The following is an 18,221-nucleotide window of genomic DNA, read 5'->3' as shown; positions in this document are numbered from 1 at the left end:
ATGTATTCCTTTTCAAACTATAGCAAAAAGCATGAAACTGAACTCTAATTTATACAATTGTTTCTGAATTTATATACCATTTTACTTATTGTATTTTGCCTTGAAAGCAAAATTATTAAAAATATGCTTCTATGGAACAGATTCTAATAAACCAACTGTATTTCTCTTCAGCATATAAACGGCTAGATGCTTCCACTGAATGTTGTAACAATCACAGCCTCACAAATGTGTGCTTTTCCTACAGAAATAATTTTAATAAGCATTTGGTAAGTTGTCGTGAAGCAGCTTTGCTTATCTTATAATATTATTATAAAATAAGTATGTAGAATTAAAATGGAATATGTGATAACTTTTTTCTTTTATTTGTGTGCTTTATATCATTTGCTAAAATCTCTTTATTTCATATGTTAATGTTTCTTGGATAATCTTTAACATTTTATAGTAATAATACCTTACTTGGTCAGATCTTACTTCAACCTAATTTGTAGGAGGTACATATAAATGTCATTTCTTTTATATACCTATTTTTCTAATGTGTAGATGACATGAAAAATATTGAAGGAATGTTACTTGCATTTTTATTGTTTATAAATCACTTTTAATTAACTAATATTTTGGTTATAGTATTCGTGTCTACCTGTCCGGAAAGCAGTTGAAGCCACGCAAGTTTGTAGGACCAGTAAAGATTGTAAAAAAGGTTCAAGTTTCTGCATAGTACCTTCTTTGGAAATTCACACTTGCTTAATAAAAGTGAAACATCCACCTCAAATTGATACATTGTACATAGGACATCCACAACACCTTCACTACACAGGTAGGTATTATTGTGGGGGACTCCCAGAAAATCATTATCACATATATTCTCAATGGTAGAGATTCAGTGAAAATCTTTGCATTGATTTCATATATTACAAATGTTATCACTTATCAAAGTTTTGTTAACTTGTTCTTAATAAGCTTTAAATGAAATTTAAGCAGTAGCGAAAAATCTGAGTTTATAAAGCCAGATGCAGTTGAAGCCCATTCCTGCCTGTAGAGATTGACACATTTTCCTTTACCACCATTTATGCCAAAGTCAAATAAGTGACATTTATTAAATTTATCCAAATTTCTCAAAAAAATTTTGAGTACAATACTCCAGAGAATGCCAGATGAGAAGGAGAGAGACTATAAAGAGAGAAGGAGATGGGACTATAAAGTAATTTATGCATGCCACATGAATTTTGTATAAATGTAATTTCAAAACTGGGCCAGTAACGGTGACAACGTGATTGGCTTAAATATATAGTTTCTCCATGTGGCTGAAAATGATATAACTCATTTTGTTGTACAAGATTTTCTGTCACTTTTTTAATAACAGTTTTATTGAACTACAATTCATCCTTTCAAAGTGTACAATTCAATGGCTTTTAGTATGTTTATAGAGTTATACAAACTATCACAACAATCAACTTTAGAACGTGGTCATCACTCCAAAAAGAAACTTTGTACTGTGTTAGCAGTTATCCTCCATTTATCCCTCTCTCCTGAGTCCCCGGCAACCAATAATCACTTTATCTCTGTATAAATTTGCTTATCTTAGATTATTTGTATGAAACAAATTATACAATATTTAGCTTTTTATGTCAGACTTATGTTAGCCTAATGTTTTCAAGGTTCATCCTTGTAGTAACATGTATAATTGTTTCATTCCTTTTTATGGCTGAAGAATGTTCTATTATATATACACACCATATTTTGTTTATTCATCATTTGATAGACAATTGAGTTTTATGTTAATCTTTAAAAGGCTTTCAAGGCATAACACGAGTCATTCTTATACATTTAGTTTGACACTAAATGACTCTAGACTGCAAATGTTAAATACAACACAAAGAAAAAATGTCACCAATTAGAGTAATTCAGAAATGTGTACCATGGGTTCTACGTAATTATTGGAGAGGAGTTTTAACTGTTTGAACAAACACTGGATTATTGAATCCACAGACTAGTACAGGCTTTAATAATCCCTTAATCTTAATCCTGTTTAAACAATGAAAAAAATAACAGACCAGAAATATGTTAGGTGGCATAATAATTGAAGTAAATGTGGTTTTAAGGTTATACTGCTTTGAAAGGGTAAAAACTCTCTTTGTTGCAAATTCTACTATATTTTTTAAGTTATTCTCCATATTTGGTAGTCATACTGCATATAAATCAGTTTTCTCTTACTCTCACCTCAAAATAGGAATACACACTTGGGTTTGAATTTGTGCATTATGCTGATTTGCATTAGATGCTCTAGAATAATTGTTTGTTTTCATATGTGAGCTATATAGCCTGCCTGTGTATATTTGGAAGGAACTTTTCTCAACTAATTTAATAGGCTGCCTCAGTATTTGATGGTATTTTGAAAAGTTGGCTCAATGTTGATATAATTCATGATGCTGGGGCTTATATGGTATGAATAATATTGTTTTTCTCTTTTAGTAAGTATAACCAGTTTTGTCCCACGTTTCAACTTTCTAAGCATAGATCTGCCTGTGATTGTGGAGACATTTGTCAAGTATCCTTTCTGATGTGAAAAATATTTAAAATGTGTTACTTAGATAAAATATTTAGCATATTTTTATGTATGAAAATGTAGTTTTAAAAATTGATTATGATATAGAATTTGATAAATATACTGAACAGTTTAGAAGGCTTTATTTTTATTATTTTAAAACTTTTATGAATTTTTTTCTCAATGATTTGCAAAACGAAAAGTGGAAAAAGAATGATTTTTTAAAAAATATATAATCCAATTATGACTCTGGTCTCCACTGCTTTGTTAGAGATTTTATGCTATCACTGGAAAGAATATAGTAAAATTAAATACAACTGAAGGGACAAAATCATATTTTTTTTAATGTAAGATAGTACTTTATATGAATAAAAAGGTAATTTTCTCTCATTTCTTATTCCTTCCACAATTCATTTTCTTAATATATCATTAAAGGTTAGATAAGTGGTCAACATACTTTTGTCTCTAAAAGGCCAGATAGTAAACATGTTATCTTTTGCAGGCCATATGATCTCCATTACATCTGCAACTCTGCTGTTGTCAGTGTGAGAGCAGCCGTAGACAATATGTTTAAAAAAACATGTTTGCATGACTGTTGCAGTAAAGTGTCACTTGGAAAAATCAGATGGTGGGTTGGATGTGGCCTATGAGCTGTATTTTGTTGACCCCTGATTTAGACTCACCTTCTTGGAAACTCATTAAAGATTAGGCTATTATGTACCATGTTGGCCCTTATTTTGATCTATTCAAGGAATTTGTACTTTAAAAATTTTTTAAATACTAGAGTTCTCAAAAGAGCTACTTCTACTTTCTGCTTCAGCATGTAAGTAGTCTAGAAGAGGCCATTCCATGCTAACAACACATAAAAACTAACTCTTCATAGATCCATCAGAGATGCAAGGTCACAGGGCAATCTGCTACCAAAAATCTGGAGACGGACCAGCAGATACAGAAAATCACAACTTATTAGAGCAGAATTCCACAAGCAGAATCCTATTTAGAAACCACTACTGGGGAGGAAAAAAGCTGCACAATGATTGATGACTTGCCAGAGGCTCAGTGTGGATGACTCTGAGAGTTAAAAAAAATTTCCAGAAGACCCAGTCATAGGGGAAACCCATAATTTTGTGAATTTCATCTCCAGGAACTTTACTAGGTTCTCCTAGTGAATATCACAGAAAAATTCACTCCGGCTTCCAACAAAGGGAGAGGAAAAGTAACTGTTTTGAAATATATCACAGCATTCTGTTCTTCTTAACAAGGTCTGCCCTCTGAAGAAACTATTTTAGCTTAACCTGCTGCGGTTTTACCAGAGCCTAACCAACCACAGGAAGGCAGATACCCAATTTTGGCCACCTATGCTCATCCTGTCCTACCTAAGAAGGTAGGGAGAAGGAGATAAGCATTAACAAAGTTTACAGCCCAGGGCCACAGGCTTACCAAAACATTGAGTCCCAATCATAGGACTATTGAATGCTTGCCATTCGTCCAAATTTTACCACCACCCTCCTAAAGTCTTAATTACTTCAGTTTTCCATGGTATATATATCATGTCCAACTTTTAACAACTTGTAAGGCATACTAAAAGGCAAAAAAAAAAAAGTTTGGCATGGCTAAACAAACATCAGAACCACAATCAGATATGGCAGAAATGTTCGAATTATCAGAGCAGGAATTTGAGAAACCAGTGGTTAAAATACTAAGGTCATTATTATATAAGTAAAGAACAGCTGGACAATGTAAGAAAGAGAAATGAAAATTTAGAGAATCAAAAAGAAATTCTAGGAGAGTGACGTCAGCATCATGGCAGAGTGAGCTTTCCCGTGAACTCTTCCCCCGACAAAATACAACAAAAGCAACAGTCACAGGCCAGCAACAGAATCCCAGACAGTTAAAAGCTAGAGCGGAGGGATACACACTGCCGCACATCTGAGACCAGAACGTGCTGGGTCCCCGGAGGAAGTGGGGAGAGGTAAGGAGAACTCCTCTCCCTCCCCATCAGATCAGTGATCCTGGCCATGCGGCTCCCAGAGAGAGGGGAGGGGTGGCCCTTGGCGGGGAAACTGTGGCTCTTCGGACTCTCAGCCAGTGGGAAACTCCCGCACAGAGGACTCAGAGGAGCCACAGGGCTACCATCAACATCGGAGCACCCCAGAGAGTGGGTAAAGAGGGGCAAACGAGAAGCCTCCCACATCAGGGACCCAGAGGGCAAAAGAGAGAACTCCCCCCTCCCCACAAACCGGACTCTGCAGCTCAACCAACAAGACCAGACCTAGCGATCCGCAGCAGACCTAATCAAATGACTGGACCCGTGGATCGCAGTGGGAAAAAAAAAAAACCAAACTGCGGATCGCAGCAGAAAAACCGGGGCAGAGCGCAGGGGGCTTAGACTACACAGCCCTTTACCACCAGACAGTGGTTGCAGGTGGAAATTGCAACCAAGATTTCCAGGATGAGGAAAAACAAAACCAACACAGGAACCACAATGCAAAAATATATGAAATCACCAGACCAGAAACAAAATGACAAGCACCCACAAATCAACCCCGAAGACACAGAAATCCATAAACTAAATGACAGAGATTTCAAAACAGCTATCATAAAAACACTCAACGAAATACGAGACAACACAGACAAACAATTCAATGAGATTAGGAGTTTCTTCACAAAAGAGATTGAAATCATAAAGAAAAACCAATCAGTGCTGATGGAGATGAAGAACACAATGGGGAGATAAAGGAGAATCTGGAATCTTTAAAGAACAGAGCTGAGAATATGGAAGAAAGAATTAGTACTTTAGAGGATAGGAATACAGATATACTCCAGATGGAAGAGGAGAGAGAACTAAGACTAAAAGAAATGAAGGAAGACTCCGAGAAATATCTGACTCTATTAGAAAATGTAACATAAGAATTATAGGTATTCCTGAGGGAGAGGAGAGGGAAAGAGGAACAGAGAGCCTATTCAAGGAAATAATAGCTGAGAATTTCCCAAATCTGGGGAAGGAGCAGGAAATACCAGTAAGCGAAACCAAAAGGACACCTATATATATTAACAGACAAAGGCCTTCACCACGACACCTAGTGGTAAGGCTAGCCGGGGTCAACGACAAAGAAACGATATTAAGGGCAGCTAGACAAAAACAAAAAATAAAGTACAAAGGAACTCCCATCAGGCTCTCAGCGGATTTCTCAACAGAAACTTTACAGGCTAGGAGAGACTGGAATGATATATTCATAATACTGAAAGACAAAAACTTTCAGCCAAGAATACTCTATCCAGCAAAAATATCCTTCAAATATGATGGAGAAATAGTAACTCTCCCAGATAAACAAAAGCTAAGGGAGTTCATGGCCACGAGACCCCCACTACAAGAAATACTCAAGAAGGCCCTCAGGCCTGAAAAAAGAAGAGAAAGGGAACACAAAGCTTGGAGCAAGGAGAAAAGTAGGTAGACAAACTCAGAAAAATAGTAGATCTTTACCAGAATAGGTTAACAACCACTTAAATACCAAATTCAAAGATCAAAGGAAGAAACTCACCAAAAATAAATTTAACCTCATCACTGTAAACACACAGCCACAACACAAGATAGAATAAGGTATAACAAGAACAACTTAGACGGGGAAGAGGAAAGTGATTGAATTGACTTAGCTTAAGGAAATAGGAGGCCATCAGATAATGGACTATCTCATACACAAGATTTTTTGCCCAAACCTCAAGGTAACCACTAAACAAATAATCAAAGCAAAACCACATATGATAAACAAAGAGAGAACTAGAAGAGTCATAAGACAGAACAACCAAACTGAATTGGCAGTCCAAAACAAATGGGACAAGAAACAAAGGAAATGCAAAAGAACCAGAAAATAAGTGACAAAACAGCAACATTAAGCCCTCATATATCAATAATTACCCTAAATGTAAATGGATTGAACTCTCCAGTCAAAAGATACAGAGTGGCAGGATGGATTAAAAAGCAAGACCCAACAATATGCTGCCTTCAGGAAACACATCTTAGCACTAAAGACAAGCACAGGCTCAGAGTGAAAGGATGGAAGACAATACTCCAACTTACTGGCAAACAAAAGAAAGCAGGTGTTGCCATACTCGTATCAGACAAAGTAGATTTCAAGATAAAATAGGTTAAGAAAGACAAAGAAGGGAAATATATAATGATAAAAGGGACACTCCATAAAGAAGACGTATCACTTATAAATATATATGCACCCAACATAGGAGCACCAATGTACATAAAGCAACTATTAACAAACCTAAAAGGAGAAATCAACAACAACACAATAATAGTAGGGGATCTTAACACCCCACTTACAACAATGGATAGATCATCCAGACAAAAAGTCAATAAAGAAATAATAGACTTAAATGAAAAACTGGATGAGATGGACCTAGTAGACATATACAGAGCACTCCATCCAAAAACAGCTGACTACACATTCTTCTCAAGCACGCATGGAACATTCTCTAGGATAGACCATATGTTGGGAAACAAAGCAAGCCTCAATAAATTTAAGAAGATTGAAATCATAACAAGCATCTTTTCAGACCATAAGGCTATGAAACTGGAAATGAACCATGAAAAAAAACCTGGGAAAGTGACAAAATGTGGAGATTAAACAACATGCTACTGAACAACCAATGGATCATTGATGAAATTAAAGGTGACATCAAAAACTATCTGGAAACAAACGAAAATGATAATATGCCATACCAAATCATATGGGATGCAGCAAAAGGGGTCCTGAGAGGGAAACTCATAGCGATACAAGCCCACCTTAATAAACAAGAAAAGGCCCTAATAGGCAACCTTAAATTACACCTAACAGAACTAGAAAAAGAAGAACAAACAAAGCCCAAAGCCAGCAGAAGGAGAGACATACTACAAGTCAGACCAGAAATAAATGAAATTGAGGCCAACAAAACAGTAGAAAGGATTAATGAAACAAAGAGTTGGTTCTTCGAGAAGATAAACAAAATCGACAAACCCTTAGCCAGGCTTACTAAGAAAAAAGAGAAAAGGCTCAAGTAAATAAAATTAGAAATGAAAGAGGAGAAATTACAACGGATACCATGGAAATACAGGGGACTATAAGAGAATACTATGAGAAATTATATGCCAAAAAATTGGACAATCTAGAAGAAATGGATAAATTCTTAGACTTATACAACCTCCCAAAATTGAACCAAGAAGAAATGGAGAATCTGAATAGACCAATAACAAGTAAAGAGATTGAAATAGTAATCAAAAACCTCCCAAAAAATAAAAGTCCAGGACCCAATGGCTTCTCCAGTGAATTTTACCGAACATTCAAAGAAGATTTAATACCCATCCTTCTCAAACTATTCCAAAAAATAGAGAAAGATGGAACACTTCCTAAATCATTCTACAAGGCCAACATCACCCTGATACCAAAACCAGACAAAGACAATACAAGGAAAGAAAATTACAGGCCAATATCGCTGATGAACATTGATGCAAAAATCCTCAACAAAATATTGGCAAACCGAATACAACAATACATTAAAAAGATCATACACCATGATCAAGTGGGATTTATACCAGGGACGCAGGGATGGTTCAACATCCGCAAATCAATCAACGTGATACATCACATCAACGAAACAAAGAATAAAAACCACATGATCATCTCAATAGATACAGAGAAGGCATTTGACAAGATACAACATCCATTTATGATAAAAACTCTCAGTAAAATGGGAATAGAAGGAAAGTACCTCAACATAATAAAGGCCATATATGACAAACCCACAGCCAACATCATACTCAACGGGGAAAGACTGAAAGCCATTCCTCTGAGAACAGGAACGAGGCAGGGCTGCCCACTCTCATCACTCCTGTTCAACATAGTACTGGAGGTTTTGGCCAGAGCAATTAGGCAAGAAAAAGGAATAAAAGGAATCCAAATAGGTAACGAAGAAGTGAAACTCTCACTATTTGCAGATGACATGATTGCATATATAGAAAACCCTAAAGAATCTGTTGGAAAACTATTAGAAACAATCAACAACTACCGCAAAGTTGCAGGGTACAAAATCAATCTACAAAAATCAGTTGCATTTCTATATGCTAATAATGAACTAACAGAAAGAGAGCTCAAAAAGATAATACCATTTACAATTGCATCAAAAGGAATAAAATACCTAGGAATAAATCTTACCAAGGAGGTGAAGGACCTATACAATGAGAACTACAAGACATTATTGAAAGAAATCCATGATGACATAAAGAAATGGAAAGATACCCCATGCACGTGGATTGGAAGAATAAACATAGTTAAAATGTCTATATTACCTAAAGCAATCTACAGATTCAATGCAATCCCAATCAGAATCCCAATGACATTCTTCACAGAAATAGAAAAAAGAATACTAAAATTTATATGGGGCAACAAAAGACCCCGAATAGCTAAAGAAATCCTAAAGAAAAAGAACAAAACAGGAGGCATCACAATCCCTGACTTCAAAACATACTACAAAGCAATAGTAATCAAAACAGCATGGTACTGGTCCAAAAACAGACACACAGATCAATGGAACAGAACTGAAAGCCCAGAAATAAAACCACACATATACGGACAGCTAATTTTCGACAAAGGTGCTAAGAACATGCAATGGAGAAAGGAAAGTCTCTTCAATAAATGGTGTTGGGAAAACTGGACAGCCACATGCAAAAGAACGAAAGTGGACCATGTGCTATCGCCATTCACAAAAATTAACTCAAAATGGATCAAAGACCTGAAGGTGAGACCTGAAACTATAAAACTCATAGAAGAAAATATAGGCAATACACTATTTGACATTGGTTTTAAAGGAATCTTTTCGGATGACATGCCTACCCAGACTAGGGAAACTAAAGAAAAAATAAACAAGTGGGACTTTATCAGATTAAAGAGCTTTTATAAGACAAATGAAACCAGAATCAAGATGAACAGACAACCAACCAGTTGGGAGAGAATATTTGCAAAACATACATCTGACAAGGGGTTGATCTCCATAATATATAAAGAACTCACACAATTGAACAACAACAAAACAAACAACCCGATCAAAAAATGGGCAGAGGAAATGAACAGACACTTCTCCAAGGAAGATATACAGATGGCCAATAGGCACATGAAAAGATGCTCAACATCACTAATCATCAGGGAAATGCAAATCAAAACCACACTAAGATACCACCTCATGCCTGTTTGAATGGCTATAATCACCAAGACAAAAAACAACAAATGTTGGAGAGGATGTGGAGAAACAGGAACCCTCATACACAGCTGGTGGGAATGCAAATTGGTGCAGCCTCTGTGGAAAACGGTATGGAGATTCCTCAAAGAATTAACAATAGAGATGCCCTATGATCCAGCCATCCCACTACTGGGAATCTATCCAACGCACCTGAAATCAACAATCCAAAGAGGCTTATGCACCCCTATGTTCATTGCAGCATTATTCACCATAGCCAAGAAGTGGAAGCAACCTAAGTGTCCCTCGACTGACGATTGGATTAAGAAAATGTGGTATATATATACAATGGAATACTACTCAGCCATAAAAAAAGACAAAAGCGTCCCATTTGCAACAACATGGATGGGCCTGGAGCGTATTATGTTAAGTGAAATAAGCCAGAAAGAGAAAGACAAACACTGTATGATCTCACTCATATGTGGAATATAAACCAACACGTGGACAGAGAAAACTGGACTGTGGTTACCAGGGGGCGGGGGGGGGGGGGGCTGGGGGGTGGGCACAAGGGTGAAGGGAGTCATATATATGGTGATGGACAAACAAAAATGTACAACCCAAAATTTCACAATGTTAGAAACCATTAAAACATCAATTAAAAAAAAAAGAAATTCTAGACATCAAAGACATTATAGAAATAAAGAATGACTTTGATGGACTCATTTAATGAACACAACTGAGGAAAGAATCTCTGAGCTTGAGGATTTGACAACAGAAATTTCTCTACTGGAAAACAAGGAGAAAAAGACTGGGGGGGAACAAAACAGAACAAAATATCCAGAAACTGGGACAAGTATAAACAGTGTAACGAAGTGTAGCAGGAATACCAGAAGAAGAAGAAAGAGAAAAAGGAGTAGAAGCAATATTTGAAGTCATAATGACTTTGAGTTCTCCCCTAATTCATGTCAGACACCAGACCAACAATTCAAAAAGCTCAGACCACCAAGCAGAATAAAAGCCTACCCGTACGCTTATTATAATCAAACTGCAGAAAATTAAAGATAAAGAAAATATGTTGAAAGAAGCCAGAGGACAAAATTACCTGTAGAGGAATAAGATGTGAATTACATCTATCTTCTCAGAAACCATGCAAGCAAGAAGGTAGTGCAGTGGAATATTTAAAAGTTTTGAGAGAAGAAACCACCAACCTAGAATTCTGTATCCTGTGATATTCTTCTTCAAAAGTAAAGGAAAAATAACGACTTTCTCAAACAAACAAAAATTGAGAGAAGTTGTTGCCAGTAGAACTGCCTTGCAAGAAATAAAAGAAGTTCCTCAGAGAGGAAGAAAATGGGACATGTCTGAAATTCAGATCTATGTAAAAAAACAAAGAGCATTAGAAATGGATAAGTGAAGATAAAATAAAAACTTTCATTTTTTAAATTGATCTAACAGATAATAGTTTGGTCAAAATAATAGTAGCAGCAATATATTCAATTATATATGCTTATGTGTAAATGAAATGAAGGAGAGCAAAGTTATAAGAAATTGGAGGAGTTAGGAATGTTTTGTTATTATAAAGAACTTGTGGACTTGGAAGAGTTGTAAATATATATGGTAAACTCTAGTGCAACCACTAAAAAATGTACAAAATTTAAAAAAAATAAAATGTATGTTACATATATGTACACACATATGTGTGTGTATATATATAGATAGATACATACACACAGACAATATGCTAAGAAAGGAGGAAAAAATGAAATTGTAAAAAACAAACCACAAAAGGCGGAAAAAAAAAGTAAAAGATGAAAATAGGAACAAAGGAGAAGGACAGTGAATAGAAAACAGTAACAAATGGTAGAGGTTGACCCAACTATATCAATATTAACTTTAAATGTCAAAGCTCTAAATACACCAACTAAAAGACAGAGATTGTTGAACTGGCTCAGAAAACAAGACTCAACTATATGTCATCAGCAGGAAACTCACTTGAAATATAAAGAAACATATAGATTAAAAGTAAAAGGATGGAGAAAGATATGCCATGCTAACACTAACACTAATAAGACAGCTCGAGTAGCTATCTTAATTTCACAGAGAGCAGTCTTCAGAGCAAAGAGCTTGATCAGAAATAAAAAGGATGAAGGGGTCAGTAATCAAGAAGACATAGGAATCCATGTGTATGCACCTAATAACAGTTTAAAATATGGAAGATAAAACTGACAGAACTAAAGGAGAAATAGATTAATCCACTGTCATAGTTGGAGACTTGAATACCCTCTATCAGAAATGGACAGATCCAGCAGACAGAAAACCAGAAAGCACATAGTTGAACTCTACAGCATCATCAATGAACTGGGTATAATTGACATTTATAGGCTACTTCATCCAACAGCAACAGAATACACATTCTTTTCAAGATCGTATGGAACATTAACCAAGGTAGACCAAATTTAAATCTAAAAGGAATAGAAATTATGCAATGTCTGCTCTCAAACCACAGTGGAATTAATCTAGAAATCAATAATGAGAAGATAAGGAAAATCCCAAAATATGTGGAGATTAAACAAAACATTAAAATAACAGTTTGGTCAAAGAGGGCATCTTGAGAAAAATAACCAGATACTTTGAACTAAATAAAAATACAACTTAACATTTGTGGGATGCAGCTAAAGGAATGCTTAAAGGGAAATTTTACCATTCAATTCATATTTTAGAAAATAAGCAAGATCTAAAGTTTATAATCTCACCTTTGACCTTGGGAAACTAGAAAAAGAACGGCAAGTTAAATTCAAAAATGGAAAAAAAGAAATAATAAAAATTAGACCAAAAATCAGTGGCTTTGAAAACTAGAAATCAACAGAGAATATCAACAAAATCAAAAGCTGGTTCTTTAAAAAGATCAATAAAAATCACTAAGCCTCTACCTAGGCTTACTATGAAAAAAAGAGAAAAGTCACAAATTACTAACATCAGAAACAAAAGAGAGGACGTCACTAAAAGTCCCATGGAAATTTAAAGGATAATAACTGGTACTGTGAACAACTCTATGTTCAGAATGTGATAACTTAGATAAAATGGAACAATTCCTTGAAAGACACAATTTGCCTAAATTCATGCAAGAACAAATAAATAATTTTAATAGGCCTCTATCTAGTAAAGAAGTTGAATCAATAATTAATAACCTTCTAAAACAGAAAGTAGCAGGCTTATAATGGGTTCACTGATGAGTTTTTACATTCAAACTTTAAAAGAAGAAATTATACCAATTCTCTACAATCTCTTCCAGAATATAGAAGCAGAAGAAATATATTCTGAGCAATTCTGTGAGGACAGCACTACCCTAATACCAAAGCCAGACAAATACAAGAAAAGAAAACTATAGATCAGTATATCTCATGAACATAGACGCGAAAATTCTCAACAAAATAGTGGCAAATTGAACCAACAATGTATGGAAAGAATTACACACCACAACTAAGTGGGATGTATCCCAGGTATGCAAGGCTGGTTCAGTATTCAAAAATCAATTAATATAGTCCATCACTTCAGCAGGCTAATGAAGTAAAAAATAACATGATCATATCAATAGATGCAGAAAAAGCCTTTGATAAAATCCAAAACGCTTTCATGATTGTTAAAAAAACCTCTTAGTAAACTAAGTATAAAGGGTAACTTCCTCTACTTAATAAAGAATGTCTGCCAAAAATCCACAACTAACTTCATACTTAATGATAAGAAACTTGAAGCTTTCCCATTATGATCAGAAACAAGACCAGAAACAAGGCGTTCTCTCACCATTGTTTTTCAACATCATAGTGAAAGTCCTGGCTACAGCAAAAGAGAAGACAAGGTAATACAGTAATGCATCACTTAACAATGGGGATACATTCTGAGAATGCACATTGTTAGGCAATTTCATCATTGTGCAGAGATCATACAGTGTACTGAAGGGGAACAAAATTTCCCACCCAACATAAGTCTCTCTAACATGAAGATTATTTTAGGCTAATTGTTTTTAAGAAATGAAAGACTCAGAAAATTTTCCTTGCTACCTCCCCCTTACCTGTCTAAAAGAATTCAGATTAAAAAAAAACAAAAACAAAAAACCTGTCTCGGGATGTAACCTGTCACCTTAGGATAACATGAACTACATGGTAGACAGGGAAGAACCTAGAAAACCCTGCTTATTGGGCTCCCCTCTGTGTTCTTCTGTTTCAGTGTGAACAAACTCTTGTTTACCACATGTATGCTTCTTTTCACCTACCCGTGAATTATCTTTCTTCCCTTTGAAGTTCCTGACTCTCCTTCCCCCAATAGTTTCTTTTGAATTAGGCTGAGGATGGTATTTAAGGTGAGGGGTTTGGTCATTTTGGCAAATTACTTGGTTTTCCTGGGTTTCTCCCATGTATACATTTTATTAAACTTTTGTTTATTTTTCTCCTGTTAAACTGTTTTGTGTCCATTTATGTCTTAGACCAAGCAGAAGAACCTAGAAGGGTAGAGGAAAATTTCTTCCTTCTCTACAGTGCTTATAAAATCCTAGATAGTACAGCCTACTACACACCTAGGCTATATGGAACTAATCTTATAGGATCATCACCATATATGTATTCTGTTATTGACAGAAACGACATTATGCAGTGCATGACTATAATATGTATACATATTAGGAAGGAAGAAATAAAACTGTCTTTGTTCACACATCACACATTCACCTATACAGAAAATCTGAGAGAATCACCAAAAAATTTCTGAAACTAATAAACAGTTACAGGGTTGCAGGATACAAAGTTAATATTAAAAAGGTAAATCACTTTTATATATACCAGCAATAAACAAGTGGAATTTGGAATTAAAAATACAGTGTTATTGGGGCCGCGCCATGGCATAGTGGTTAAGTTCGTGTGCTCCACTTTGGCAGCCTGGGGTTTGCAGGTTCAGATCCCAGGTGTGGACCTATGCACTGCTTGTCAAGCCATGCTGTGGCAGGCATCCGCATATAAATTAGAGGAAGATGGGCACGGATGTTAGCCCAGGGCCAATCTTCCTCACCAAAATAAATAAATTAAATAAATAAATAAATCTTCCTCACCTAAATAAATAAATAAATAAAATGCAATATTATTTCATCCAAAATAATAAAATGCTTACGTATGAATCTAACAAAATATATACAATGCCTACAGGAGCAAAACTACAGAAATCTGATGAGTAAAATCAAAGAATAAATAAATAAATGGAGAGATATTCGATGTTCATGGATAGGAGACTCAATATTGTCAAGCTGTCAGTTTTCCCGAATTTTATCTATAGATTCAATATAATTCCAGTCAAAATCCCAGCAAGTTATTTTGTGGACATTGATAAACTGATTCTAAACTTTGGTGGAAAAGACCCAGAATAGCTACAACAATAAAGAAGGAAAAGACCAAAGTTAGTGGGCTGACACAACCCAATCTTAAGACATACTGTAAAGCTACAGTAATCTAGATGGCTTGATATTGGTGAAAGAATAGACACATTAATGGAACAGATTAGAGAGCCCAGAAATATACCTACATAAATTTCGTCAACTGATCTTTGACAAAGGAGCAAAGGCTATACAATGGAGCAACATAGTCAACAAGTGGTGCTGGAACTATACGACACCCACATGCCAAAAAAAGAAAAAGTAAATCTAGACAAAGATCTTACACCCTTTCAGAAATATTCATTCAAAATAGATTATTGACCTAAATGTAAATGCAACACTATAAAATTCGAGAAGATGACATATGGGAAAATAAAAATGATCTTGGGTATAGAGATGACTTCTTAGATACAATACCAAAGGCACAATCCATAAAAGAAGTAATTGATAAGCTAGACATCATTAAAATTAAAAAGTTCTACTATCTAAAAACGTCAAGAAAATGACAAGATACCAATTGTAGAAAATATTTGCAAAGGTTACATTTGATAAAGGACTGTTATTCAATATTTAAGAAACTGTAAGAAATGAACAACCCAATTAAAAAATGTTCAAAGATCTGAAGAGACAGTAGACCAAAGAAGATACACGGAAGGCAAAAAAGTATATGAAGAGATGCTTCACATCAGATGTCAACAGGGAAATTCAGATTAAAACAACAAAGAGATCCCACTACACGAATGAGTAAAATCCAAAACACTGACAATATCCAAACCTGTTGAGAAGGTGGAACACAAACTCTTATTCATTGCCTGTGGGAATGCAAAATGGTACAACCACTTTGGAAGAAAGTTTGGCAGTTTCTTACAAAACTAAACATATTTTTAACATATGATCCAGCAATTTTTCTCTTTAGTATTTAGGCAAAGGAATTGAAAATTTGTGTTTGTGCAGCTTTATTCATAATTGCCAAAACTTGAAGTCAACCAAGATGTGCTTCAGCGGATGAACAGGTATATAAATTTAGGTACATCAAGACAATGGAATATAATTCAGGGTTAAAAAGAAATAAGCTATCAAGCCATTAAAAGACATGGAGGAAACTTAAATATATGTTACTAAATGAAAAAAGCCATTCTGAAAAGGCTACCTACTTCTAGGTTTCTACCTGTAAGATGTTCTAGAAAGGCAAAATTATGGAGACAAAAGATATTTGTAGTTGCCAGAGTTTAAGGTGAAGGGGATGAACAGGCAGAGCCCACATGATTTGCAGGAAGTGAAACTACTATGTGCGATACTAAAATGGTGGGTACATGTCATTATACATTTGTCAAGACCTATAGAATGAATAACACCAAAAATGAGCCTCAATGTAAACTATAGACTTTGGGGTGATGAAGATGTGTCAGGAGTAGCTTTTCATCTGTCGTAACAATTGTGCTACTCTGGTCCAGGATGAAGAGAGTGAAGAAGGTTGTATATGTGAGTGTGAATAGGCAGAATATGAGAACTCTTTATTCTTTCTACTCAATTTTGCTGTGATCCTAAAATTGCTATGTAAAGTTTATTAGTTTTAAAGTATAAAGTAATGACTGTGCTTTGGGCAGAGCTTTTAGAGAAATTAGCTGTAATCTTAACATAACTCTTTTGACTCACTGAAATATGGCTTCCACTCCATTCACATTCTGCTCCTTAACTAATTATAAACAGGTACCTGATTTCCCTCTCAGGAGCTCTGGCCATTGTTAATGGAGTGCCCTGCTTTGCTTTGGGTGGACAGTGGATTTTAAACTCTTTCCTGGATGCCACCCTTACCTCAATGATTGGAGACAATGGTGTCAAAGATCTGATAGGATTTTTCATCTTACTTGGTGGCAGTGTACTTTTGGCTGCCAACGTGACCCTGGGACTCTGGATGGTTACAGCACGGTAATTTTTGCACTGATCTGTCAGAATCTCAGAGTTACAATGTATGGGTGTGTTATAATACACATTGCCACTCTTACTGGTATGAAATATAAAGTGTTTCCTTAAAATTACATCTTAGCCAACAACTTTGAGCTACTCTTATATCCAGAGTATCCAGACTCTGGGGTGGAGGACAAACAAAAGAAATGAAAGGCATAAAGCACTGACTACATACTTTAGATGCTTGTGAAACAATTTCTAAACAAGTACAAATTCACATAATATCATTTTGTGTGACTACATATTGTGTTAAAAAGTGTAAATGAGAACAGAATTGGGTTGAATTAATCAGGAAAAACATTTTGAAAAAGGATCACGATCAGGCTTTGATGGTGACCAGAATTTGGCCAAGTGGAAGGATCAGCATTTTCTTGCCTTATGTCTCTTCTCCTTTATCTTCTTTGAAAAGTGTTTTTAAAACTAATGGTGTATTATTTTCTACTCTGAAAAGTGAAGCCTGATTACAATTCAATTAGTAAAATTAAATAAAACAACAAAGGAAAATATTTGCCAAATAAATGAATAAAATTGGAAGTAAGACCTATGATTACATGAGACATGTTTTGCCCCACATGAGTTGCCTCTTTGTTAATGTGCCTCTATGCCTTCATAAAATAGAAAGAGCCTTGAAATTCAGAGTAAGCCACACAAAGAGTCTCATATCTGCAGCATGTCAGTTGGGCACTTAGAGTAGAAAATCAGAACTAAGGCAAGTCTTTTGAAAGAGCATAAATGTGACTCTTCGGGAATCCTTGTTACCATCCTCCATAGAACTTTGCAACTTGGAACCCTTCCAGCTTAGCTATTTTCATTTGTACTGTTAGGGTCATATGAGGCCTAGCTCCTAGGATCCTGATTCAACAAGCAACGATGTTAATCCCTGAGCCATGCTCTGTCTTATCAGCTGCTCCCTCATCTCACTGTATGGTTTGATTAAATAAGTCCTTGCCTTCCATCTTGCCCCTAAGCTACCTCTGTGCGTCCATGCAAGACTTTGTAGTATGATTAGCTTGGCTACACATGAATATAAACATGGATTTGCCAGAGCCTAGGAACAAAGTCTTGAGCCCAAAAGAG

At 35.5% G+C, this 18,221-nt stretch overlaps 1 protein-coding gene across 1 annotated transcript in view; it reads left to right on the top strand.

Moving 5' to 3' along the window:
- Positions 1-17,109, top strand: part of LOC147911653 (membrane-bound transcription factor site-2 protease-like) — a 55,771-nt gene extending 38,662 nt beyond the window's left edge. Inside the window, exons 7-10 of the mRNA XM_087427836.1 lie at positions 172-266; positions 625-814; positions 2,470-2,545; positions 16,887-17,109. Of these exons, the coding sequence (XP_087283962.1) occupies positions 172-266; positions 625-814; positions 2,470-2,545; positions 16,887-17,109 (584 nt within the window). The remainder of the gene's footprint in view (positions 1-171; positions 267-624; positions 815-2,469; positions 2,546-16,886) is intronic.
- The last annotated feature ends 1,112 nt before the right edge of the window (positions 17,110-18,221 follow it).

The sequence above is a fragment of the Ceratotherium simum genome, chromosome Y, assembly GCF_057802395.1.
Source record: "Ceratotherium simum simum isolate JZ-2026a chromosome Y, ASM5780239v1, whole genome shotgun sequence".
Taxonomy (NCBI): domain Eukaryota; kingdom Metazoa; phylum Chordata; class Mammalia; order Perissodactyla; family Rhinocerotidae; genus Ceratotherium; species Ceratotherium simum.
The sequence above is the reverse complement of the archived record's forward strand: the minus strand, read 5'-3'. Positions and strand labels throughout refer to the sequence as shown.